This window comes from Pipra filicauda, unplaced genomic scaffold (assembly GCF_003945595.2).
Source record: "Pipra filicauda isolate LSUMZ 115617 unplaced genomic scaffold, ASM394559v2 scaffold498_size1627759_pilon, whole genome shotgun sequence".
Lineage (NCBI taxonomy): Eukaryota > Metazoa > Chordata > Aves > Passeriformes > Pipridae > Pipra > Pipra filicauda.
The window spans coordinates 1,228,576-1,254,076 of NW_024104640.1; the positions used below are offsets into that span (position 1 = coordinate 1,228,576).

At 43.4% G+C, this 25,501-nt stretch overlaps 2 protein-coding genes across 7 annotated transcripts; one reads left to right on the forward strand and one right to left on the reverse strand.

Annotated features, from left to right (window-relative positions):
• Positions 1 to 231: 231 nt before the first annotated feature.
• KCTD9 (potassium channel tetramerization domain containing 9) lies at positions 232 to 9,529 on the reverse strand. Of its 2 annotated transcripts, XM_027718906.2 has the most exons (12): positions 9,428 to 9,529; positions 7,238 to 7,359; positions 6,570 to 6,613; positions 6,211 to 6,307; positions 5,954 to 6,012; positions 5,214 to 5,342; positions 4,647 to 4,714; positions 4,453 to 4,548; positions 3,392 to 3,541; positions 3,047 to 3,152; positions 2,661 to 2,794; positions 232 to 2,470 (listed from the first exon to the last, which is right to left on the reverse strand). In XM_027718906.2, the coding sequence occupies exons 1-12, from the start codon at positions 9,473 to 9,475 to the stop codon at positions 2,354 to 2,356; spliced, it is 1,170 nt and encodes a 389-aa protein (XP_027574707.1). In that variant the 5' UTR covers positions 9,476 to 9,529; the 3' UTR covers positions 232 to 2,353. The 2 variants fall into 2 exon arrangements, with proteins under 2 accessions (XP_027574707.1, XP_027574708.1); XM_027718907.2 differs by lacking the exon at positions 5,214 to 5,342.
• A 134-nt stretch (positions 9,530 to 9,663) lies between these two features.
• Positions 9,664 to 22,324, forward strand: CDCA2 (cell division cycle associated 2). 5 transcript variants are annotated; one of them, XM_039386651.1, is made up of 16 exons: positions 10,343 to 10,469; positions 11,011 to 11,589; positions 12,518 to 12,672; positions 13,225 to 13,372; positions 13,952 to 14,145; positions 14,451 to 14,529; positions 15,325 to 15,569; positions 16,223 to 16,310; positions 16,909 to 17,117; positions 17,585 to 17,663; positions 18,247 to 18,299; positions 18,965 to 19,105; positions 19,836 to 20,010; positions 20,474 to 20,598; positions 20,680 to 20,799; positions 21,290 to 22,324. In XM_039386651.1, the coding sequence occupies exons 2-16, from the start codon at positions 11,070 to 11,072 to the stop codon at positions 22,085 to 22,087; spliced, it is 3,129 nt and encodes a 1,042-aa protein (XP_039242585.1). In that variant the 5' UTR covers positions 10,343 to 10,469; positions 11,011 to 11,069; the 3' UTR covers positions 22,088 to 22,324. The 5 variants fall into 5 exon arrangements, with proteins under 5 accessions (XP_039242582.1, XP_039242585.1, XP_039242581.1 ...); XM_039386648.1 differs by lacking the exon at positions 10,343 to 10,469 and adding an exon at positions 9,664 to 9,832 and having other exon boundaries at positions 20,474 to 20,799; XM_039386647.1 differs by having other exon boundaries at positions 20,474 to 20,799.
• The last annotated feature ends 3,177 nt before the right edge of the window (positions 22,325 to 25,501 follow it).

Here is a 25,501-nt window from a genome sequence, read left to right on the forward strand (position 1 = left end):
CAAAGAGGAAAGGTGGGGACAAAAAAGCTGAAAAGTATTAGAAATTAATTATTGACAAATCAACACAAAACCTCATGAAAATTCCCTAAATGAATGTATCAGAACCACTGCAGCAACCCCCACAAGCTACATTTGGGGTTTTTTCCAGCAGGTAAAGTTTATGCTTCGACCCAAAATTCTTGCTGTCAGGTAAGATTGGGGTGGTTTATTTAAATGAAGACGACCAAGACATTTTTCTCTTTCACACTTTTATTAATGCAACTTAAATTAGGCTGGAATTCCTGCACAGGCCACTTTGGGCTCCTCATCCAGCTCTGTGATAGCAAAAGAGGTACCTTAAATTCAGCTGTGAATGATGATGCCACGTGCTGTGATTATTTAACAGTGCTCCAGTGAAAGTTCAAATAGATTTTTATACACAGTGATTATGAAAATAGAGTATTTTCCCCCCCCCCATACAATATTTTACTTCTGCCAGCTACAAAATATGATAAAGAAAAATAATTCATTTATTTCTCTAGCCCTAGGAATCTTCTTCTACTGCAACACACGCATCACTCCCCACTGAAAGCCTTGAGGTGGGAGAAAGGACTCCAAAATCACACTGGAATATTTCCCTTCAATCTATAGGTCACTTCACCAAGGATCTGGTGGTGTCCTAGAGCCTGATCCAGAGGGATCTGGAGGAAATAATCCCAATTCTGAACCACATGAGCCCGGGATTTTGAGTCCTGGATGTTCATGTCACACGCCTGAGTCGAGCCAACTTGAAAATAAGGGAGAATCCTGCAATTCCCCCCCTCCCAAACCAAACATATCCTGATCCAGAATAATCACTGATCTTCCCAGATTGGTGGCAAAGCAGCATTTTTGGAACAAACAAACTGAGACAAGAAGCCTGGAGGACAGGAAATTGCACTGCAAAGTGAGACACAACCCACTGAGGAACTGTGGAACTCCAACTCCTGGGACACTAAAACCACTCTCCAAGTTTTGGGATCCACTGGTTCTTCCTGTGTATTTGTACTGTAACAGCTGTATTTCCTTAGGATTCAAGGTGAGTTTGACCTTTGGGGTGGTTTAAGCATCTGAGGTAAGTTCTTGCTGCACCTTTTTCTATTTTTTTTGGTATAGTTTCTTCGTGTGCTTTTTGATTGTGTCTAAAAAGAAATGTTAGTTGAGAAAACTACCCAGATCCTGCAGCTCCTTTGCTGAGGGGCAGCCCCACAGGAAGGGAGGCTCACACAAAAAACAGCTTTCCCTGCTTTTTTCCACAGGTAAAGGAAGTGTGGAAGGGGCACTTGGCCCCAGGTAAGATGCTTTTACAGCCACTTTAAGCAGCCCAAAGTGGATCTGGCTGGGAAATGGGATTATGCCCATGCTTTCCAGGAGGATTTGCATAGTACATTGAGGGGAAACAGGGCCATTTCTTCATCTCCTGAAGGGATGAGAGGAGGGGAGAGCAGGTGCTGTGGCCCCAGAGCTTCTCTCTGCTTTGGGGACAGTTCTGTGTTTGCCTCTGTACGTTGAATTCCCAACAAAGAATGGAAAAGCTACAGGAACTCCAGTCTGGAGTGGCCAGGACATGGGGAAGCAGGGGAGTTTTTCTTCCCAGCTGGGATTGATAGTGCAATTCCACACTCATTTGGAGAGGATTAACTAAGACATCCCATTTCTGCCCAGGGATGTTCCAGGGGTAACTCAATCCAGGCTGTGGGCAGGTCCCTGCAGGGGCAGCAGCTTCCTCTGCACATTTGAGGGGATAAAGCTGCTCTAAACCTGCACTCCAACTACTCCACAGCAATTTAGGACCTCTGAGGACAGTTCCCCACTGTTTCCACCCCAGCAGAGACCTGAACACGTCCCGTGGGCACTGTGTGACCACCCCTGGCATTAACACCCTGCAGGAATGAAGACACTGACTGTAAATACACTTGTCTACCTGTAAACCTGAACTTTGTTTGCTACTATACAGGAATAACATTTTCTATTCATATTGCAGCTACAGATTTAATAAATAGAATTGCATATATTGTGCTTTATAAATTAAAATGCATTCCAAAGTGAGGCAATGCTAAAACAATGAAAGTCTTGAACCCTCCCCCCCCAACCAGCCCCACTTTCTGGCTTCAGAACCAGCCCACTTCCTCACTCTCTTCACAAAGGAAGAAACTCTCTGTTTCCACCTCTGAAACAAAAATTCCCTCCCCAAAAGTGATCAAAGAGAGCCTACTTAGGCACTACTGCAAATGGAAGTTGTCTAATAACCATTCCTTCTAACTCAGGAAGGGGAGGAGGTGAAGAAAGTCACGACAGATGTTTGGATTCCTTCTTCTCTGACGTCTTCTCTTCCCTATCTGACGCTCTGGGACATGTGCAGGGGGGTCAGCATCTCTTCAAAGATGGCTCCTTTCACGTTAGAGCCCCTCAAATTGGCTTCCTGGAGGTCACAACCTGATAGGTCACAATTCTGAAGGGGAAAAGAAGAAGTGTCAATGGAATGCACCCAGGACTCTGTTCAAAGCTTTACTTGAAGTCCATTTACCTGAACTCCATTGTACTCTGAAGCTGGAGAGGTCAGCCAAAAGCCAGCAATCCCCCAAATTACCAGCTGACTGTAGGATCTAAAGGAATAGGATGTAAAATGAACCCGAACTCACTTCCAAATCAGTTCCTGCCAACGTTGCTCCCCTGAGGTTACAGTTCTTTAGTTTGGCGTTTTTCAGCGTCGCCACTCGGAGGTTAATCCCTGTCATCTGACTGCCCTCCATGTCCACTCCTTTCAGGTTGGCACCTGGAACACACACACAAAGGGGTTCTGGGAGGAAAAACGGGCAGAGACGCAGCAGCTCCACACTGGTGCTGCCTCAGAGCTGTGTGAATTGGAGGAGAAGGGAATTCAGTGCTGGGATGGTCACAGACTCGGCCCAGCCCTTGTGGGCCCTTCTCAGGGTTGGACAAACCACAGCTGGACCTTTTCTAGGCCAGATAAATGGACAAACACAGGCTGCAGTTGGCACAGATTCACAAGGCAAAACCTTCTTACCTTCCAGATTAGCTTTAAGGCCTGATGGGTCCTCAAAGTTGCAGCCTTTCAGGGACGCTCCCTCTGCGTTGGAGCACAGCATCTTCACCCCTTGGAGGTTGGCACACTGGCACAGACAGGAGGCAGTGAGAGCCAGAACAACACCAAAACCAACCAAAATACAGGTTTAATTTCTGGTTTGGGAGTGAATCCCATTAAATCATCACTGAGAAGAAGTGTAAAAGCTTTGGTAACCAGAACAACTCTAGAATATATTGAAGAACTCGATGTTTTACACCGCTCTGTTTGTTCCAGCTCCTCTCTGCTAAGACAAGCCCAGCCCTCCCAAGCTGCAGCAGCTCTTACATCCAGCACAGAGCCTGACAGGTCAGCCCTCTCCAGGTTGGCACAGCACAGGTTGGCATGGGCCAGGTTGCAGCGGCTCAGATTGGCCATCTTGAAGTTGATGTAGCGAAGATCCAGGCGGGAAAGATCCGCTCCACTGAAATTCAGGCCCTGGGAATCCCAAGGAACAAACCCCCCAAAAAGGTTACAGAAGGGAAGGGGTAAGTCAGGGCACAAAGTTAAGATAATTGTGTAGATATGTGTGCATTAATATTTACAGTGTATAAATATCTGTGTGTAAATATATGGATATAAATGTATTAAAATATATGCTGTCTATAAATATACACAGATACAAGATAGATACAGACACACACAGGTCCTGGGAGGAGCTGAAGACACCCCACCAGGTAAGGGGGCTTATAAAAAGGAGGGAGAGGGGCTTTTTATATGGGCCTGCAGGGACAGGACAAGGGGCAATGGTTTTTCAACTGAAAGAGGGCAGGGTTAGATGGGAGACTGGGAAGAAATCCTTCCCTGGGAGGGTGGGGAGGGGCAGGGATGGAATTCCCAGAGAAGCTGTGGCTGCCCCTGAATCCCTGGAAGTGTCCAAGGCCAGGTTGGAACAACCTGGGCTAGTGGAAGGTGTCCCTGCCCATGGCAGGGGGTGGAATGAGAAGACCTTTAAGGTCCCTTCCAACTCAAACCATTCTATACAGATAAATACACACAAGACCATTTATTCTATGAAATCTAAATGCAAAGCTCTCAAAAATTGTCCTGGGTTTATTTTCCATTTAAACAAATTGCTCCTGCAGGAAAGCTTCCCTCCGAAGCAGGAATGCAGCCCAAACCACCCTGGAATTCCAAGCCAAGGTCACTGTGCCACAGCTCAGAGTCAAAACTCAGTTCAAGAGAACACAGTGTTTGCATTTCACGTTGCCACATTCCAGCACCAGGCACCAGCACTCCAGAGAGGGACAGCACAAGGGGAAGTGGTTTTAAGCTAAAAGAGGGAGGTTTAGGTGAGATGTTGGGAAGAAATTCCTAGGATTTTGTCAGAAAGAGGAATGAGTTCTCACCTGACAGCGCAGCTCGGACTTGGTGGGTGTTGCCAGCAGGAACCGGACAAACTCCTTCCGAGAGATGGGAGAGTGATCCTCAGCTGGCTGGGAATTCTGTTGGGAATGTTGTTCAACAGCTGACACAGACAGCACTAAATTACACATCCCCTGGAAGAGCAGGGCAGGGGCATTCAGGTGTTCAACCAAATTACCTTAATGGCTATTTCGAGGTGTTCGATTAGGGAATCGATACCAAAAAACCTGGCTTCCTCCAGGACACCTGGAAACAAAGAGTTTGTCATTTCCAGGGAACTGTGAATCCAGAAATCACCCTTCTCCCTACTGGAGAACAACCACAGACATTGTATTAGATGTAACTGGGCAGAGGGAAAGCTTGCTTGCAGCTAAAAGGAAAAAAAAAAAATCACTCAGCCAGGATGTTTGCAACAGCAGCATTGGGTTAAAGGTATCAGCTCCAGAATTCCAGCCAGACATGAATCCAGGATGGAAAACTTTTAATGCTCCCAAGATAAACAAACAGCCTGTCTTCATTAAATCAAGCAATCTTCATTAAATGAAGTGATCTTCACTAAATCAAGCAACACCTTCATTAAATGAAGCAACGTGGAGCTGCAACGCCCGAGAACAAATCCCGAGGAAATTAAAACTCCAAAGAAAACCACGGAGATGAGCACACAAAGGTCCCTCTGGCTTCACCTGGAGGGCAAAGCTTAACTCCCAAAGAGGAATAATTCAGATGTCAGACAGGTAATACCTACCTAGCAAATTAATGCCATCATTTACAATGAGCTGTCCGTGACGTAAATAGTTCAAAATGGGCTCAAAATACTCGGGACTGCGGTCAATTAGGAATGCTCCTCTATGATCCTGCTTGTTCCCCCAAGCATCTGTTTCCACAACATATATATATATAGATCATTAAATTGGATATATTACTATATAGATTTAAATTTGATATATTAATAGAAGAGCATTTGCTTGGCTTGCAGAGTTTTATTACCAAAGGCGGCGGGATGAGAAAATGCCACGTGTGAAAGGGTGGTTTGCAAAAGGAAAGGAGGAGTAAGGGGGAAAAAAATCACCTTAAAATGAACTTGTTGCTGCTCTGAATAACTAAAATATTTTATCAAATGCATAAGAATAAAAGCAGCACTAAGGTTTGAGTCTGACTGTCTCCCAAAGGCAGTGTTTGCTCACGGATTCTCCTGACGAAACCGAGCAACAATAACATGAAAACCTAAAATCAAACAGACAAACAAACAAACAAAAAAGGACTCAAAACACTAACTGGGGGTGGGAGTTGTATTTCCACTTTGTGAGATGATAAACTTTAGGTGGGCAACAGAGAAATAAAGAATTATGAAAAGAATAATTCTATGTTCTGCTTTGGTACTTTTAACATATTTTTGATATTTTAGATTCTCACCTCGACAGTGCCTTGTGCCTACTTTGCTAATTTATTACTTGAAAAAAACAAAGTTTATTTCAGTGTACTCACCTTTATCTTTAAACATGTGGGCCAACATGCTGTCAGGTTCTTTGTTAACCAAAGTGCTCCTAGAAAACAAAGGCAGTGCAATTCCCTTTTTACCTCATACACAAAGCATTTAAGAATTGAATTCTTGCCAAATCGTGCTGGTGACCACAAAACACAAAGCTGCAGAAGCCAAAGACCTCCTGTTTCATAATAAGTTATTTTCCAAGCTCTTTTGCTGCATTGAAATCGAGTTTTTTGGAGACTAAAAGCATTTTTACCTTGTAGTGGTGAAGTATCTGCCTCCCACATTGAGTGTCAGCCAGTCTGTGTGGGACCCTGTCAGCTCCTCCTGAGCTCTCCCATCAGTCTGAGGATCTACAGGTTAAAAGACACCTTAGGAATTCTTTATTTATACTAATTTTTATAACAATTAATAATATATAACTAATATAACATTAATATGACATGCTTATAATAAGTTATTATGACACATTAGTAGTTATTAGAAAAACTGTGACTATTTCTTAATCCATTCCCTATGGTGTCTTCTGAAAACAGCAGCAGATAAAATCTTAGGTTTTTATGGAAGCAACACAAGGGTTTAATATATTTTTTTCTGTATTTTAAATAGACTTACCAATGAAGGGCTCCCCTTCACAGACAAACAAAACATCATCATCCCTGTGAGAGGAGAGCAGAGGAGAGGGCAGGGGGGAGAGGAGGAGAAAAAGAAGATTAATCATAATTTCTTGTTCATCTCATTGACAGGGAAACCCCTCCTGGCCACTTTCAGGTGAATCATAACCAGTTGCCATGAAGTGGAACTTCAGGATCTGTTTTTTTGTCTGAATTTTGCAGGTTCCAGTGGATTGGGCTGGACTGACTTCACCAGGGGTTTACCTGCAGTGACCAGGTAGGGCCCATTTCTGTCACTCAACTGATTTTTACAAAATAGTTGCTTTTCTCCCCAGTCTGGGGCTATTCTGTGATGCCAAAGCAATGACAGGAGTGGTCTCCTCTTCAAAAAAATCCCCATCCAAGGGCTGACTGGAACAGTGGGATTTCCTGGTGAACACATTGCCCTGGAATCAACACGGGGGTGGTTCAAAGGCCTCCAACACAGTTTGGATCAAGTTGTGATTAAACAGAGAAATGCTCTGAAGTTCAAAAGCCAGGATTATTTTTAATGGAGGGATGAAAGGCCCCTTGGGCTGGAAATGAGAATATCTGGTTATTGATTAAGGAGGATTAACAGGCTGCTCTCTTAATCCCCCCCCAATTTGTCTTTTATTGGCTAATCCTTACCTGATCAAAGCAATGTCATCAATGAGTCCCCCTTTGCCATTGTAAACACTGGTGGCTTTGATTCCAAGCTTGTTACTGGCCACAGAGAGCAAATCTGAGAGGGTCCCATACACAGCCACCACCTGGGGAGACATGGGGGGGATAAAATCAACTGCAGGAAACTGGGCTCATGTAGTTCTGCCACTTCAGGGATATCAAGATGGCTTATGGATCAATATATCTTATAGATCAATATACCTTAATGTATCTTATGGATCAATATAACTTATATATCAATATCTTTTATTTACCAATATCTCTTATGTATCAATATAACTTATATATCAATATAACTTATATATCAATATCTCTTATTTACCAATATCTCCTATATACCAATATCTCCTATTTACCAATATCTCCTATATACCAATATCTCTTATATATCAATATAACTTATATATCAATATCTCTTATATACCAATATCTCCTATTTACCAATATCTCCTATTTACCAATATCTCCTATTTACCAATATCTCCTATTTACCAATATCTCCTATTTACCAATATCTCTTATATATCAATCTCTTATTTACCAGTATCTCTTATATATTAATATAACTTATATATCAATATATCTTATATATCAATATCTCTTATTTACCAATATCTCTTAGTTACCAATATCTCTCAGATACCAATATATCTTAATATATTTTACATACCTTATACCAATATATCTTGTATCAATATATCTTATATACCAACAGATTTTAATATATCTTATATACCAATATATCTTATATCAATATATCTTATATATCAATAGATTTTAATATATCTTATATACCAATAAATCTTATATAGCAATATATCTTATATACCAGTATATCTTTTATCTCAATATACCTTATATTGAGATATATCTTACATCTCAATATATCTTAAAGTATCTTACATATCAATACATGTTATATACCAATATATGTTATATACTAAAATATCTTACAGGGAGAGGAAAATACATGTGGATTTTGACTAAAAACCAAGCAAACAGACCAACTTTGATGGTGGAAAGCTGCCTAAAAATGGGGTGACTTGCACAGCTCCCAAGACTCAACAGCAGCAGTGAAAGGAATGTTGAATAAGAATATGATGATTCAGATTTTTATTCCTCTAGAGAAATATTGCTGGTTTTTCTGTTCCAAAGACTGAATTGCAGTCACATTGTCTGCACTCAGGATGGAAAAAGGAGGATCATGGATACATTTAGAACTGCAAAAAATTAAGGTACAGTCACATGAAGTGTCTTCAGTCCAGAGCTGGGCATGGGAAAATCAGGCTCATGGATAACATTTAATAGAAATACACCATTAAAGTACAGTCACATTAAGTGTTTTAGTCCATGGATGGAAAAATGAGGGTCATGGCCAACATTCAGAACTGCAAGGTTCAAATACAGCCACAGTAACTTCTGCACTTGAAGAGTGGAGGGAAAAATCAGGATCATGAATGGCTTTTACCAGAAATACAGAGTTAAAGAACAGTCACATCACTTGTCTGTGGATGGAATATCAGGATCATGGATAACATTTATAGAACTACAGTCGCATTAACTCTCTGTGGATGGGAAAATCAGGATTATGGATAACATTTAACAGAAATACAGCATTAAAGCACAATCACAGTAACGGTCTGCGGATGGGGAAATATGGGAGGGATTATGGATAACATTTAACAGAACTACAGCGTTAAAGTGCAGCCACATCAACTCCTGCACTCAGAGTGTGAGTGGAAACATCGAGATCACGGCTTATATTTAGAACCGCATCACCGGGCCTTTCTGGCAGGGCCCAGAAATCAACTTTTTCCACCCCTGAGAGGACCCCAGAGAGGTTTTAAACAATTTAGTGCCATTATTCCCGGGGTCCCCACACAGGGTCACCCCACCCCCGGAGCGCTACTCCCGCAGGCTGCGACTGACAGGACGCGACTCAGCAAAGCCCCGGAGCGTCTCTAACACCGACTCCCGTCTTAAACCCTTTGGGTTTCCCTCAGGACCCTCCCTCAGCGCGGACCAGGCCTGGCAGCCAACGGAGCGCATGGCCGGCACCCCCCGCGGGCCGGCACGCCCTGAGGGGCCCGGACCCCCTGATTTCGGCTCCCCTCGATGCAGGACCCCCCCCGTCCGGTGCCCCTTAAGCCTGACCTTGCCGTTGCGGGCGCTGCCGTTCACGAACAGCGTCACCCGCCTCATGCTGCGCCCGCCGCGCCGGGGCCGCCACAACACCCGGAAGCGCCGCGCGATGACTGACACGACCCGCGGCCAATCACCGCCGCGCTGCAAGCAAACCTATCCAATCATCGCCGCGCCCCTGCCGGAGAGGCGGGACAAAGCAGCCTTATTTGCATAAAGCGTGGCTTAGGGCCTGTGATTGGTGGCCGCGCGTCACGTGGCGCGGCCCGTTGAATGAATTTATTGAATGCATTATTTCCCCCCCCCCTCAAGCGGTGTTGCGACTCAACGGCCCGTGATCCCTCCGCCAGCAAAAGAGTCCCCCCGGTCCACGCCGAGCCCTGCGGACCCCTCGAGGGAGACGCGGCGGCGCAGGAGGTCCCGTCCCGCGACCCGCAATCCCTCGGGTGCTGCGTGAAACGGGGGTGGCTTTTCGGTGGGAGTCAGGGGTGGGTGGGCGAAAGGGGCGGGGTCGCGGAGGGATACTCGGTGGCGGGGCGGTGCGGCGGCATTTGAACGTGAGGCGGGACGGGGTGAGGCGGGTTTCTGAAGGGGTGCGGGTGGGTCTGTCAGGGCTCCTGAGGGGTTTGGGGGGTCGTCCTGCGGTCTGGGGAGCGCTGGTGAGGCGGCACGAAGGGATTGCGGGGTGTCCGAGGGGCTACGAGCGGCGCTGGGGGGGTGTGGGATGGGTGCACTGTGGTGGGGTACGGGGGGCGAGCCCTGAGGGACTTGGGGGGGTACGGGCGGGCTCGACCCCCCCGCGGGCTGGTGTGGTGTCTGATTGTGTGCATTGGCCTCCAGTGTGGCCTTAAAGCAGGGGAAAAAAAAGGAAAAAAATTAATCGCCAACGCGGTGTTTACGGGCTTAATTTTGCTTCTGAGAACGCAGGTGTTTGCAGAACTGAAGTTTCAGGCTGATGTTATTGAGTTCTACATCGTCAACTTCAAATCCAGGAAACTAACAAACACAAACAAACAAACAAACAAAACCCAAACAAAAACCCCCAAACAAACCGGTTAGCCTCTTAAGTTTTCTAGTTAAAACTTAGTGGTATTTAAAAAAAAAGTATTATTGTTATTGTTCCTTCTGCTGGTTTCTTCTCAAGACTTGTCTTCTCTCTCTCTCTCTGCTGATACTAATGAGTCTTATAAAAAGTAGTATTAAACTGCTGACATTTGTTGCAACACTTGGGGCAAAACAGTCACAGTGTGGTTGTGATTAATGTGTTTTGTGCATGGATTTTACCCTGATATGAAGTTTGACAGATTGAAATCGTAGCCTTGTGTTCCCTTCCCCATGCATATTTATTGCTTATATTATGTTTATTATGTTGCTTGTATTATGTTGTTTGTTGTGCTGCTTGCTGTGCATTCCTCTTTCCTGTCCCAGCCCTTTGTGTCCTTTCCCTGTAGCTCTCTGGAGATAAATTTTCCTTTCCATCACACTGGAAAAACACCTTGCTCAGGAAAAATGTGGGTTTGGGAGCAGCTTGAGCGTGGTAGGGAACTCTTGCTCTTAGCAAATAACTATAATAATCTGGTTTTTCTTTTTGATAGGAATCTGTGATTACAGGAGCGAAGGCTGAGTGAATGTTTCTTAAAATAAATCCCAAACAATGCACAGACAACCCAAGAGTCCCCTGAAAGTTAAAGAAAATGAGGGTGGCTGTCTCGAAGAGAAAGATGAGGCCTCTTTCCCTCTGCCAAAAGACCAGAAGATCTGCAAAGGGACGAAATTCAGAGTCATCAGAGCGTCCAAGAAGGAGAATTTGAGCGATGGGAACCAGGCCTGGTCACCCAAACGTGCCCTGAAATCCCCCAAAGGCCTCGGGGAGGAATTGTCCCCCCCCGAGGGGGATCCCGGGAGCTGCCCCTTCCCTGGGGGCTGTTGTGGTGCCCTCCAAGGGGGTGTGGGCAGTGAACCCACCTTGCCTTTGAACAGGAAGGAGAGTTTGCCAGGCAGCAGGTCTGGTTCCTTGGGGAGTGATTCCTGCTCCACTCCTGAGTGGGACAGAGCTGAAGGAAAACCTGATTTGGGGACATCTGAAGAGCTGAGGGAAAAACCCGTTGATTTTGCTACTGTGACAATTACTGAGTTTGGGATTGCTCCAGAAAGTTTCACTAAACGATGTAAAGGTGAGGCTGGAGTGAGGAAGGACTGTTGTCCTTCCCAGAGAGGCATCTTGAGATCATCTAGTCCAAGCTCTTCCCAAAAGCTCCAATTTAGGCCGGATTCAGGTGGTCTGACAGCATTTGGATATGCCCAAGGAGCAGACTCTGAGAGGGGTTGCTATAATATCCTATATCTTATATATTTATATAATATTTACTTCTATAGATATTTATTTATTTATATCAATTCTATATTTATATGATATATTTTTCTATATAATATATGCAATATATGATATAGAAAATTATGTACATGTAAATTATGTATATGTATATATATTATACATAATATATAATATATTATAATAGATATGTATATATAACATATATACATATATATAATAGATATGTATATGTAGCATATATATATGTATATATAACATATACATATATAATAGATATGTATATGTAGCATATATATATGTATATATAACATATGTTATATATATGTATATAATATATATATTATATATACATATAATGTAATGTATAGGATATCTTATATATAAGATAATTACCATGTTTAACCAGAATTTATCCTGCATCCTACATAATTAGATGTTCCCTTTTCATCTCTGAGCTTCACAAGGGAGCTGTAAGACAAATTCTGCAAATCCTGTGGACAGTTCCTTACCTAGCAATTGAAAAACTAAAAGCCAGCCAGCCCCTCACATGGTATATAAATCAGTTAAATATTAACTTGCTTTTGGGCACTTCATTTGCTTTTGCTCAGGAAAACTTCTTGAGCTGAGCAGATAACTTCGGGTCTCTCCAGAAATAGCAGAAATCACTCTTAAAAAGGGGAAAAAAATAGCATTTTGAAGCTTTAGGTATTAAAAAAAATGCCTGGCTTTTTCTGGGTTTGTTCTTATTTTGGTTTTTTTTTTTTAAGCTCTGCTCTTGTCCCCCCTGGCAGGGAATTCTCCCACCTCGCTGAAGTTTCGGCGCCGATCGACCATCGGCTTGCGGGGCTCCCCGGAGAACAACTCCCTCATCCGCTACCTGGCCCAGCACAGGAGCAAGAGGCAAAAAGAACCTTTCACACAGGTGAGAGTCCTTCCCAAATATCACCTGGGGCACTCGAGTTCCCCCCAGGAACCACCAAGGATGAGGCAAGGCCTGGGAGGAATCCAGCAGGAGAGAGAACCTGATTTTGCTGACTTCCCTTGGCCACTTGACTTTAGGCTAAGGGGACATTCCAGGTTTTGTTTAGAAGCTGGAATCTTCTCCACGTTGAGCCTGCTCGTGTATTTTAACTTGTCTTACTTTCCGAGTTTGATTTTTGGGTAATTAAAGTGTTGTGAGTGAAGTCAATATGAGCACAAGTGACTGGTTTAATCAGACTTGTTGTTAACTTGAACTATCCCAGGCTGTCAGAAAGCAAATTCTGGGCATGGCTTAGAGGAACAGATTATTAAAATGCAGTAAAACTTAAAATATTTCTTGATAAAGTTCCTTTTTTTACTTATTCTTACCATCCACCTACAGCTGCAGGCAGATTAAACACAAGACTCGGTTCTTCTCTCTCTTTTTTTTTTATCTCAAAGGATAAATACAAAGCAATAAAGAGTCTGATGAGGTTAATTTTTGTTTTGGCAGATTAGTCCTTTTAAACATGTGAGTGTCAGGTCATTGAAGGACAAGATTGAAACCTTTCAAACATCTTTTGAATCCCTCCAAGAAGCTGAAGGGGAAACTGGACTCTCTGGGCTGTCCCACGGGGATGATTCTCAGGAAGGAGGCTCTTGTAAGTTGATTTAATACTCTGCTCAGTGGTTTGTCTTAAACATCAGGCCTTCCTTTAGGCTAAAAAGTGAGAAACTAAAAATACTTCACGTAAAACAAAGTAATCTTCCTTTATAAGGCTTGGCACAGGTGGGTTTGGGGTTTGCTTTGAGGGATTTTTTTGTGTCTTTTAACCATCTTGGTGCATCCTGAATCGTGGTTCCTCAGAATAACCCCTGAAAAAAAATGAAAACTCGTGGTTTTGTGACTCTTTCCTCAGCTTTAGTTCCTAGATTTATAATCTTTGTGCTTTTCACTGAGCATTAGTGTTTGCACACTTTTCCCATGAAGCTGAGAATGGTTTTTATTTTATTTCTCTGGTATCTTCCAAACATTTACATGCAAAGGATAACTTGCTTTGTTTTGGAGGGTTGGTGATGTTATTTTCAATGTGTTTTCTTTTCCCTGCCTAAAACATGACCTGGCTTTTTGCATCTCACCATCCTCTTGGTGAAGAAACCTAAAACCAGAATTCACTGAAAAAACCTGAAGTTTGTCCTTGTGGTTTGTTTGGTTTGTGTTTTGTTCTTAATTGATGCAGCTCAGAACAAAGTGCCTTTTAAAAAGGAGCCAAACCTGGAGCAGTGGAGTGAAAAGTTCCTGTTGGACAACAGTGGAGCTGATTTGAAAGAGAATTTTTGCAGGGAAAATGTGACCAGGAGCAGTAAATGTGACCCCAGGATCTGCAGCATCTTGTCTCCAAACCCAGCTGTGACTGAACCTGCTGCTCTACAGGTACTCAGAATTAAGAGGAAACTTCTAATTTAGTGATTAAAATAGCTTTTTCATGCCTTATGTTTTCATTTCTGCCGTCTAATCCTTTTAAACATTTAGTTTTGGGGAAAATAAATCCAACTAAAGTAGTGGCTGATTGAGAAAACACTGAAATCTTTGTGGGATTAAAAAGCTCCACAGTTTGTGCTATTTTAAGAGGCAACATTGTCAGGTAGTCTTTTATTTCTTTATCATGTGTTGGTGTCTATATAAATTGATGATATATATTGACATATATATATAAAATCTTGTAACTTTTTCTCTAGGAATGGGTTTATGGGCAAAAAAATCCTTCTGAGTCCTTGGAGACTGTTACAATTGGAGATACCTTGGAAAGAGGCCATGGTAAGAGGATTCATCAGCATTAAAACCTTTCTTATATTCTCCTCAGGAAATAAACCCCCTGGAATATTTGTCAGGAAATGTTTCACCTCAGATCTGTCCTCTTGCCTGCAATTTATGATGCACCAGAAACCTGAGGTCACTCTGACATAAAGGCTGATGGGGGAACACAAAAAAAAAAAGGGCTGTAAATAACAAACAGTTCGAGAGCTGCTGTGCCTCAAAGCCCAGCTTAAAACCAGAATTTGGAGTTTGTTCAGCCCAGCCAAGCATTAAACACAGTCTTACTGAAGCACTGAAGGAAAGAGCTTTTATGAGAAGGGCTGAAATATTGGGAAGGTGGGGTAGGGAAGCTTGGTAGGGAAAAAAGCTCAAACTGAGAGACAGGTTGGGAATAATTACTTAGTTTTCTGTAATTTTCTAGCCAGGATTTTTTTTTAAGGAAAAGTAGAGTTGAGTAGCTCATGGCTGTGAAGGAGAGAGGGATATGAATGCAGAGAGTCCCTCTCTGTACATCAGAGAACACATTCATTTCCCCCTCCCCACAACTGACATGGAGCAGAGAGAAATCCCCATGCAAAATGTCTTTTCCTCCATGCAACGCTCCTTTTGTATGTTCTATAAATTCCCAAAAATATTGAACATAAATGTGGCGCCACAAGAGCCAAAATTTACAAACAAATGGGTTTTCCTGTGATGCTGCTGCACAGAATCTGTGCCAGTTTGTGTTGTTGATCCTAAAGTCTCCTTGATTTCCCTTCAGCCTTTAACTGACGTATCTGTGCCCTTGCCCCAAAGTTTTCAGGTCTGAGCCCACCCCTGCAGACACCAGAAGTGATGTTCTCTCGGATCCGAGCAGGAAGAAGGTTGGTTTTGTGGCAGGCCTGAGCCTGGGAATGTTGGAGGAAAGCAAAGCCCTCGTCACCCCCCCTGCCACCCCCCGACAAGCAGGCACCGTTCCCTTCAGTGACCTCACCCAGAGCGGCTCCCTGAGGTCCATCCTGAAGAAAACCCCCATGAGGCAACTCCTGGGCAGCCCAAAGGTTGGTTCCTGGGGTCCAGGGAGGTCCCAGCACTAAGGATGAGCTGCTGCAGAGCCCTAAGGAGTGAGCAGCACTTGGGTCGGGGTTAAAGAGCCTTTGATGTTGATTGGAGATAATTTAATGCTGCTTGGCTTGAAGCTTTTGTGTTGGGAGGAGAGCTGGCCTTGACCTAATTGCACCTTCCAGGACCTGCAAGAAGGTGGAGAGACACTATTTTCCAAGGGACTGGGAATGGCTTCCCACTGACAGAGTGGGTTTAGATGGGATATTGGGAAGGAATTCCACCTGTGAGGGTGGGGAGGGGCTGGGCTGGAATTCCCAGAGAAGCTGTGGCTGCCCCTGGATCCCTGGAAGTGTCCAAGGGCAGGTTGGAGCAACCTGGGCTAGTGGAAGGTGTCCCTGCCCATGGCAGGGGGTGGAATGAGAAGCCCTTTAAGGTCCCTCCCAACCCAAACCATTCCAGGATTCTGGATATGGTATGAATGTCTTTGAGTTTTATTCATTCAGCAAACAAGTAAGTTTTTACAACAAAAAGACTGGTTATTAAATGCTGCTCATAGGGAAATTTATCTTCACTTTTGAGAAGGATATTTTAATTAAATTTGAGATTTGATAATTAAATAGTACTGACTGGTATCATTTAAATTTGACAGGAATACTTGAACGATGCAGCTGGCAGAGGAGGAGGTGAACCTGTCCCAGTCTCCTACTGTGAAAAAACCTTTGAAGCATCAGAAACAGGTTAGATTCCCCTTTTTAAAAAACAAATAATTCCCATTTTGGTTTTTTAAATAGGCAGAGTATCATCTGGGATCATAAAGTTTGGCCTCTTTGCTAATTCTTTTTGGTGATCTACTTTAACCACCACTGAGTTAGCTCCTGTGTGACCTCCCACTGCATGACCTGGAAAATGAGATTGCCAAGGAAAATAAAATAAAATCAACTCTACGAAATAAAATAAAACACCACTAAATAAAATCTGCTAAAATTAATCCCACCCCAAAACTTCAGGAAGCCTCTGACACCAGAAGAGAGTCACTGAACCCCAAAAATCTTCAGGAAGCCTCTGACACCAGGGCAGAGTCACTGATTTTTCCAGGAATTTTACACTTGTCAACTGAAACTTGTGGAACAGCTGGTCATTCCTAGTCTTCTGCTTTCTTCCTTAATTCTTTATACTGTAATAAAGCTACACTGAAAATTGTGGATGATCCCACAGGACATATAAAGGTGGATTTTGCTGTTTGTTTGGGATTTTAGGGGGGGATATTCAGACCCATGCAAAGCCCACTCTGGGACAGTCCCACACCCCCTGAGCTGCTCCTTTGTTTTATTCCAGCAGAGAACACTGAAAATCTCGACTTCAAAACGCCCAAGAAGAAAAAAGTGACTTTTGGAGAAGTTCTGAGCCCTGAAATATTCGACCAAACCTTGCCTGCAAACACCCCCCTGCGCAGAGGAGCCTCCCCAGGCCTGAGCTCCAGCCCTTCCCCAAGGCCAGGCTTAACTGCAGAACCTTTCCCCAGGCTGGAGTTTGACTGGGATGATGTAAGTTCTTTACTGTTATTCTTTAAAGCTGCAAAAACAGCCCCTGCTCTCTGTGAATGGTCACTTTTTATTGAATTTTTATTGAATTTTTTTCCCCCGAGCCTGCTTGGTTTTGCCAAGAAATTGCTGAAATACTAAATTTAAGTCTGCTTTATTCAACTTTCTTTTTGCTTTATGAATTCTGAGCAGCACTTTGGCCTGTAAAACTGTGTTTGAAGGTGGGTACTGGTGGCACAAGGAGTGTTTTTGCCTTGTTTTTTTTCTTCTATTTTGATGCTGTAACTCTTTTTGCCACATGTAGTCAATGATCTGGTGCATTCTTTAAGAAAAAATAATAAAACCACTTGGCTCTTCCAAACACTGATGGACAAGGGGTTTTTCAGTACATCTCCGGTGTAATTTATTGTTAAAAAATGTCATTACCTGGCATATTTATTGCTAAAAAATGTAACTTTTTTTGTTTGAAGGAATGTGTTGAACCTCCCCAAGATTTCCTGGAGACTTCCTTTGCTGCAGAAGACCCTCCACCTGTTGAAAATGCAGAAGGTAACTTGCATTTTTGGCTGTAGATAATGAATCTTTTTGCACCTGAAAAACTGAGAATTGAGGTTTTTTTGGTTTTATTTTTGTCTGTTTGGCTTCTTTTTATACAGAGGATGTATTTCAATTGTGCTAAAATTTAAATGCTTTCTTCTAAAGCTCTTGGCAGTAGGTTTAGGTTGTTATTTAACCTTGTATTTTCTCTGAAAGTGCCTGATCTAGTCAGACTGAAAGAAGTAAGTCTGGACTTAAATTGGACTTACAATCACAATTCTGATATTAAAATATCAAGCCAACAATAAAAGAATTGAAAGGGGGTTGTGCACATGTATTTATGAAAGCTGGGCATTATTGTGTGCTAATTATTTCTCACCAAACCCTCCCCAGTTTAGTTCTCCTCTATTTTATAAAGCAAAATGTTATTTTCTTTATCTTGCCACATTTGATATTCCTCAAGAATAAGTCACTACTCAAGCCAAAGGTGGTTCAAGTGCATAATATTAGGAATTATGGGGATAATTTCCTTGGGATGTGATCAACTTTTGCACTGAAACTGAATCAAAATTCTTTTATTTTTCATGTATCACAGCACCAACTGACAAAGCTGACGTGGTAAAAACTCGTTCTTCTGCTAAAAGGAAGGTAAATTTCTTTAGTGATGATTTTTTTATCTGTTTTTGGAACTTCTTCAGGCAGAATTGTTATGTTTTATACCCCCTTTTCCAGCCTTTTCCTGAGGATTGTCCATCTCCAGGTATGTGGAAATACCTCCTGTTAGTGCAGGGAGTTGTCTCCAGGAAATAAGATTTTCTGAGTGAAAGTGGTTTTCCAGTTATTAAAACGATTTTTTTGTTTTTTAATAGCCTGATACTCAAATTTACTACTTCCATGGAATTTTCCAGGAGCTTTCCCAAATAATCTGACAAAACCTTGTGGTTGCTGGAATTTTGATTGTACAACAATTTCTGTCCTAAGAGCTTTGACACTTCAATATTGGACAGCTCTGGGGTGGTTTATTGGAGAGAGGGAAGGCAAAAAAAAACCCAACCAGGAATATGAAAAAACTAACCCTGAAAGAAAGAACTGAAGATGAAAAATTTAGCATTTTTCTCATTAGAATGTCCTTTTTGTGCAAAAAGGGCTGTATTTACTGTGTGAAGACAAGCTCTGTAACATTTAATTTCCAGTTGTCTCTACCTTTTATGGCCCCATAAATGAAATTATAGAGGCTAAGCCCAGTTTGATTCTGATGCCAGTTGGACTCTGGTGGTTTTTTTATAAAAAACAACTCAAAATTCCCTCAACAGCACAGGGCTGAGTCAGAGCAGGCTGATGGCAAACCCTCAGGAGCCACCACCACCAGGAATGCTGAAGGCACTAAAAATCCAAGGAAGAACAAGATCCCACGCCAGAAGAATCCAACCACATCTGCTCCCAAAAAACCACAGGTGAGTGGCAGCCACTGCACTGGGGATTCCTGCCTTTATTCCCCAATCCAAGTGTCTCTCCTTGGGTTTTCTGTGATTATTTTGACTTTTGTAAAGAGTCTTTGTTGTTCTTTCTTGCTGCCAAGATTTTCTTCTTCGTTCCCAAGTTGTTTCCCAACGTTTACTGCCGAGTTCCTCTTCCCAAGAAAGGCTGATTTATTAGGATTTGAATATTTGTAGGGCAAAAAGGAGGTGAAAGGGGGGGTATTTGTGTCACTTTTCAGGCTGATCAGCAGGGCTTGAATATTTCTAGGGCAAAAAGGAGGGGTTTTTATCCCTTTTCACACTTCAGGGACAGCAAACGAGTTTCTGGTTCTTCCCTTCCCAAGTGCCTGCAGCAGTAGATGTTTGAACCTGCCCAGTCCTATTTTATTTAAGTATCACAAAGCTTTGAAGCTTCTAAAAGATTTTTGCCCATGATCCTTTTCAGACTGAGCAGTGGGTGAAGAAAGTGCAGTTTTCAGAGCTGAAAGACTCAGTTCTTTGCCTTCTGGGTTTGGTTGAGTGACCCAAAAACCAGGTCTCGTGTTTGAAAAGAAATTCTTGGAGTTTTCAGATGGTAGAACGAGGGGAACCTTCCTTTTAGGGGAAACAATTGTTCTTCCATCCCAATCCAGCAGTGGTGTCACTTATTTGATAGAAAATGTTGTGGAGGATGTTGTGCTCTAGTCAGGCTTCTCAATGTTTGCAGAGATCAAGACAGACAAACTACGGGAAAAGAAGAAAGAGAAAAGTGAAAAAATCTTTATATGGGGAAAGAGAGATGGCTTCTAAGAAACCCCTTCTCAGCCCTATCCCTGAAATTCCAGAGGATTTCTCTTCTGTCTCATCTCCAGACTCACCAAAGGCAGAGGGGCTTTTTTCAGGTAATTTGGTTTTTAGCTTTATTTTGCTTTGCTCTCTCTGTTCCTTCTCGTTTTTTATTCCATAAAAACCTGTTCCTGGTTATCTTTGTGCATCAGTAACGAGCCCACCATTATATTTTTTAATTTAATTGCTTCTCTAATAGCAGAGTCTGGAGGATCTAATAGATCAGTAATGTCCAACTGAATAAATTCACCTCTTGGTGGACTCCAGTGTAAAGCTGACAAAAAAAGCTTTTTCTTTGGGCACTGATATTTTCAGTCTTTAAAGCTGGTGAATTGGGCATGAAGAGTCAAGGGATGTGCAGAGCTTTCTGTGGGGTTTTTCCCACTATTCCTCTGGAATGGTTGTTTAGAAGGTTAATTTTATATAGAATAAAATACTATGAAGCTTTTTGCTGTTATAATTAAAAGAGATTTTTGTGCATTCCCAGAGTTAATTAACCACCTGTTTGTTCTGATTCAGAGGATGCAGCTGCAGATAACCCTAAATCCTGGAATGCCTGTGAGGGTGTCCAGGAGAAGGTGGTGGTTGAAGGGGTGAGAGGGAAGAGCATCATCCCTGCAGTGGATGTGGATCCAAGCTCCGAGGACCTGGATGTGGATCCAAGCTCCGAGGACCTGGATGTGGATCCAAGCTCTGAGGACCTGGATGTGGATCCAAGCTCCGAGGACCTGGATGTGGATCCAAGCTCCGAGGACCTGGATGTGGCAGCTCCCGGCAGCTCCGGGGATGGGGCCCCTCAGGTGTCCCAGGGGGACCTGGAGGCTCCTTCTGGCACTGAGCAGGAGGTAACTGAGTTGCTTAAGGATCAGGAAAGTCGTGTTTGGGGGGAAGGAAAACACAGGAAGAATGATGGATTAAAGGTTGGAACAGGCTGCCTGGAGAGGCCGTGGGATCTCCAGCCTGGGAAGAGGTGATGAGGGTTTAGAACTCCACTGAGTGAGGCCTCTGAGCAGCCTGGGCTGGTGGGAGGTGTCCCAGCCCATGGGACATGGGATGAGCTTGAAGGTCCCTTCCAACCCAGCCCATCCCAGGATTCTGGGATTCTCAAACAACCTGAGCTTGGCCTCGCATTGAAATGGCTTCCAGCCTGTGGATTCTGGATGCCAGGATTCTGTGGAGTCAGTCTGTCTAGCCGTTTGGAGAATGACTAGGCATGGGGTGGAAAACACCAACAGTTGTTTAGTTGAAACCAGGTTTTTGTGGATCACCTTTTGCCTGTGTCTAAAAAAAAAAAAATAAAAAATGAAGAATTATTATTATTTTTATCCCCCTCAGGTTTCAAACGTTGTGCCAGATGCAGAGGGTGGTTTTGATACATCTGAGGGTTTCCAGCAAGGTGAAGATGAAGCAAAGGAGAGTAGTTCCTTGACAGAAAATGAGCAACTACAAGGAAGTCTCCTGGGATTTCTGGAACAACAGGCCACTGATGTACACGAGGGTGCCCAGGGAACTCAGTGCCCTCAGACAGGTTCTGTAAGTGGTAGCCCAGCAAGAGGAAGAAGAAGAAGAAGCAGCAGTGCCATCTACTTTCCTCCTGTTGAAAACTTGGAAATGACTGGAATTGACCTCCCAGTGTCATCTTATAACGTGGAAGAAGTTTTGTGTGTTCCCAAAAGCTCCCTCCAGCCTTCCCGAAGGAAGGGCAGCGCCAGCGGCGAGACCAGAGTGCGGCGCAGCATGAGGCTCAGGAGAGAGGCAGGAACTGAGGGACTGGCATGGATTCAGCTCCCCAGGGAGCTCCCAGAGCAGCCTCCCCTGCCAGCTCCCGCTCCCAAATCCAGGAGGAGAGTCAGCACATCCATCCTGGCGGGGTCTGAGAACGTTCAGCCCCGAGAGCAGAGCCCCGGCCTGTTCCCAGCCCTGGGGAAGGAGAACGAGAACTCTGCTCGTTGTGCCCACGGGCCTGGCAGGAGGAGGAGGAGAAGTGCACCCACACCTCCAGAAACTCCTTGGGCTCAAACCCAGAAAAGGAGAATCACAAATTCTGTAAATAAGGACAGAAATAACACCAAACACTCGGAAGAAGCAGAAAAACCTCCCGAGGACACTCAGCGAGGTTTCAGCTGTCTCTGATTTTCTGAAGTGAAGATGAATATTAGAGTCTTATGTTCTGTCTCAAGTGCTGTTTTCTCCTCTCTTCCACTTTTATTCCCTTATTAATTTTCTGGATAACTTAGAGCTAATTTTCCATGTCTTGATGCCTAAAATGCTTGAAGATCAGACCTGTGGGGAAGACTGGCTTGGCTCAGGGGGTTGGTCTGGTACAGCTGTGGCAGGTAATCAAGAGAATAAAATATTCTTCACCCATGATGAATGTGGAGTTGTCTTTAGTAGTTAAACCATGGTGTAAATTATGTGTCCTTTCAGCTACAACTGCTTGAAGTGTTTGCTTCCCAGCAAACATTCCTTTTAAAGTGCTTGATCATGCCTTGATCATTCCTTTTAAAGTGCTGTTGAAATCTGCACGAATTTTCTTCTAGATTTCAAAAAAAATACACTTGAAAGCCCTTTTGAGATTTTCTGCAAATAAGAAAGAAAGAACTGGCTTGAAGAGGAGGAGGAAGAGGTGGGGGACCTGTTACCATCTTCTGAAAAGGCTGTTTGACTCCTGGACAGGAGCAGAGGTAAAGTTTCTGAGATTAAGATTTTGTGTTAGAAAGAGTTCCTGAATTCTGCTTCTCTGCTCTGAAGGTGGGTCATTTAAAAAAAAAAAGGAAAAAAGAAAAACAAAGCTTTTAAATCTTTCTTATCTATAAAATTCATGTAGAAAAATGAGATTGGCTGAGGGAAGTGAACCAGCTAAAGCTGAGCTTCATTTCCAGCCCCTGAGCACAGAAAGCAGAGCCCTGGGGTTCAGTGCCTGGCCTGGCATCTCCCTGGTTGCATTTTTCTAGTTGGACCAGTGCAATAAAAAGTGACTGTCAGTGGTTTGCTCCAGCACTTGCTGCTGCTTTCATTTTTCCTGGTGTTTCCCACGAAGGAATTCCTGTGCCAGCCCGGAGGAAACGGCTTTCTGTGGAACACCAGCCTTGCTTTTATCATTGGTGATGTGGAATAAAATATTTTATGTACTTGGCTGCTTTTATAGGGCTTAAAAGCAAACAGAGCAGTTTGATTTTTATGCCTGTTCCTCCCAAGACAGGAACTCCTCAGGCAGCTTGAAAGAAACTTTGCTACTTAAATATTGTTCAAGTTGTAGAATCGTTGAGGTTGGAAAAGAGCTTTAAGATCCCCCAGTCCAGCCCTGCCACGTGGGCCATAAACCCTGTCCCCAAAGTGCCACATCCACGGGTCTTAAATCCCTCCCAAACCAGTTTGCTTGATGTTTTATTTTGGGATTTGGGAGCAGTTTGGGGGCTGAGTGCTGCTGGCTGCCAGGAGAGGGCAGGCTGACACGAGCTTTGTGCTTGGGAGGGAGCTGGGAACCCACAGCAGGAGGGACAAACGGTGCTGGCTGAGGTGAAAATCTGAAGCTTAAAAAAATGAGTCACTTAGGAAGAGCTGCTACTCCTGACGTTCAAAACAAAAAAAAAAAAAAATAAAGCAAACCAGCAGCTGAGCCCTGGAATTTATAAAATTCTGGAGTGGAATGATTACCTGCTAAAAGGAGATAGGGCTTTTCTATGGAGGGGAAAACAAAGCTTGGATTTTTGTCCTGGGAACAAGGGTTGTTAGGGATGAGTTGTGGGTGCTTAATGTGAGGTAAGAACTACAAGAAACGGTGAGGTTGCAGTTGTTTCCAACAGGTATTTCCACTTAGTGCCTGTAGTTCCTTTTGTCCATCCTCTGTAGAGAATTTGTCCTCAAATTCTCAAAATCAATTGTCTCCTTAATCCAGAGTGGATTTGAGAGGAGACAAGTCTTCAGTTATGCAGAAGGTTGTAACAGAAGCAGGGGCTGATAATTTTTCACACTTGGAATGGTCTCTGCTTAAATTCCCTCGATTTTAACGAGCTCAAGGTACAAAGAACAAACTCAGCCTTGAATTCTTCGGGAAGTTTTTTTGAAGGGAAAGTGTTAATGTTTCCCAGGAATTACTTTGTGCCAATATTTTGCTGTCATTAAGTTATAAAAATGGAGATGAGATGACCAAGTTTCTCCCACATGAGTTAATAGAAGTAAAAAGTTTTCTCATCCCGACGTGGTAACCAGGGGGAAAAAATAACAAGGGCTGCAAATGTCTTTTGATTTATTTGACTTGAAAATAATCAATTCTAAAAAAATGCTGCTGAATTCCAGCTTATTTTTCTCTACTTGCTTCTAACTGAGCAGCAGAAGGAGATGCTGGAACACCTGAATGCTGCCTGTAAATCTCATTATTGTGGGTTCAGCTGGTCCAGTTGTTGGTTAGAAATGCACTGAAAGGTTTGTGCTCTGCTCTTCCTCCTCCTCACTGGCAATCCTGGCACTCTGATATTCCTGGGAATGATGGGCTGGTCCTTGCAGAAGGCAGCAAACAGCTGGAAAGAGGGGGGGGGGGAAATCCAAGTATTTAAGGATGGTTTAAACACAGGGATCAGGAACGGGCAGGGAAAGAAATGTCATTTTCAACAAGTAGGTGAGCACTGGAAATAAATATAAAACCAACTGGAAAGTGCAGTGGGGTGTTCCTGCAAACTGCAGGGGTTTAAAAGGAGGAGAAAAATCCAAGGAATCCAAGGATAGCTCAAATACAGGATCAAGAGTGGGCAGGGAAAGAAATCTCATTTTCAACAGGCAGATGAGCACTGGAAATATAAAACAAACTGACGTGGAGTGGGGTGTTCTTTCAAATTGCAGGGGTTTAAAAGGAGGAGAAAAATCCAAGGAATCCAGGTATTTAAGGATGGTTTAAACACGAGGATCAAGAGTGGGCAGGGAAAGAAATCTCATTTTCAACAGGTAGGTGAGCACTGGAGATATAAAACAAACTGAAGTGGAATGGGGTGTTCTTTCAAATTGCAGGGATTTAAAAGGAGGAGAAGAATCCAAGGATCCAAAAAATCCAGGTATTTAAGGATGGTTTAAACGCAAGGATCAAGAGTGGGCAGGGAAGGAAATCTCGTTTTCAACAGGTAGGTGAGCACTGGAGATATAAAACAAACTGAAGGGGGGAGTGGGGTGTTCCTGCAAATTGCAGGGGTTTAAAATGAGGAGGAAAAACTGCAAATCCAAATGTTTGAACTGGAAATGAGCTCTGATTTCCCCGGGTCCCAGCAGAAAAGCTGCACTTGGGCCCGTGACTCGCAGACAAGCAGCCTAATGTATTAGTTTTGTAATTAAGTCCTGCAAATTGTGCAGAACAGAGCAATTAACTACTTGAACCAGGCTTTGGAAGAGAGGGGGGGGGAGATGAAAAACCTGCATGAGCTGGGAATGAGGGCATGGAACACATTCCCTGCCTCCAACCTGAAAAACCTGCTGTTAGTCTTGGGTTATTTCCAGTGACCCCTTGACTCCCATCTTCCTGCCCCCTGCACAGATTTGGAACTGGTCAGCCCTTCTTGT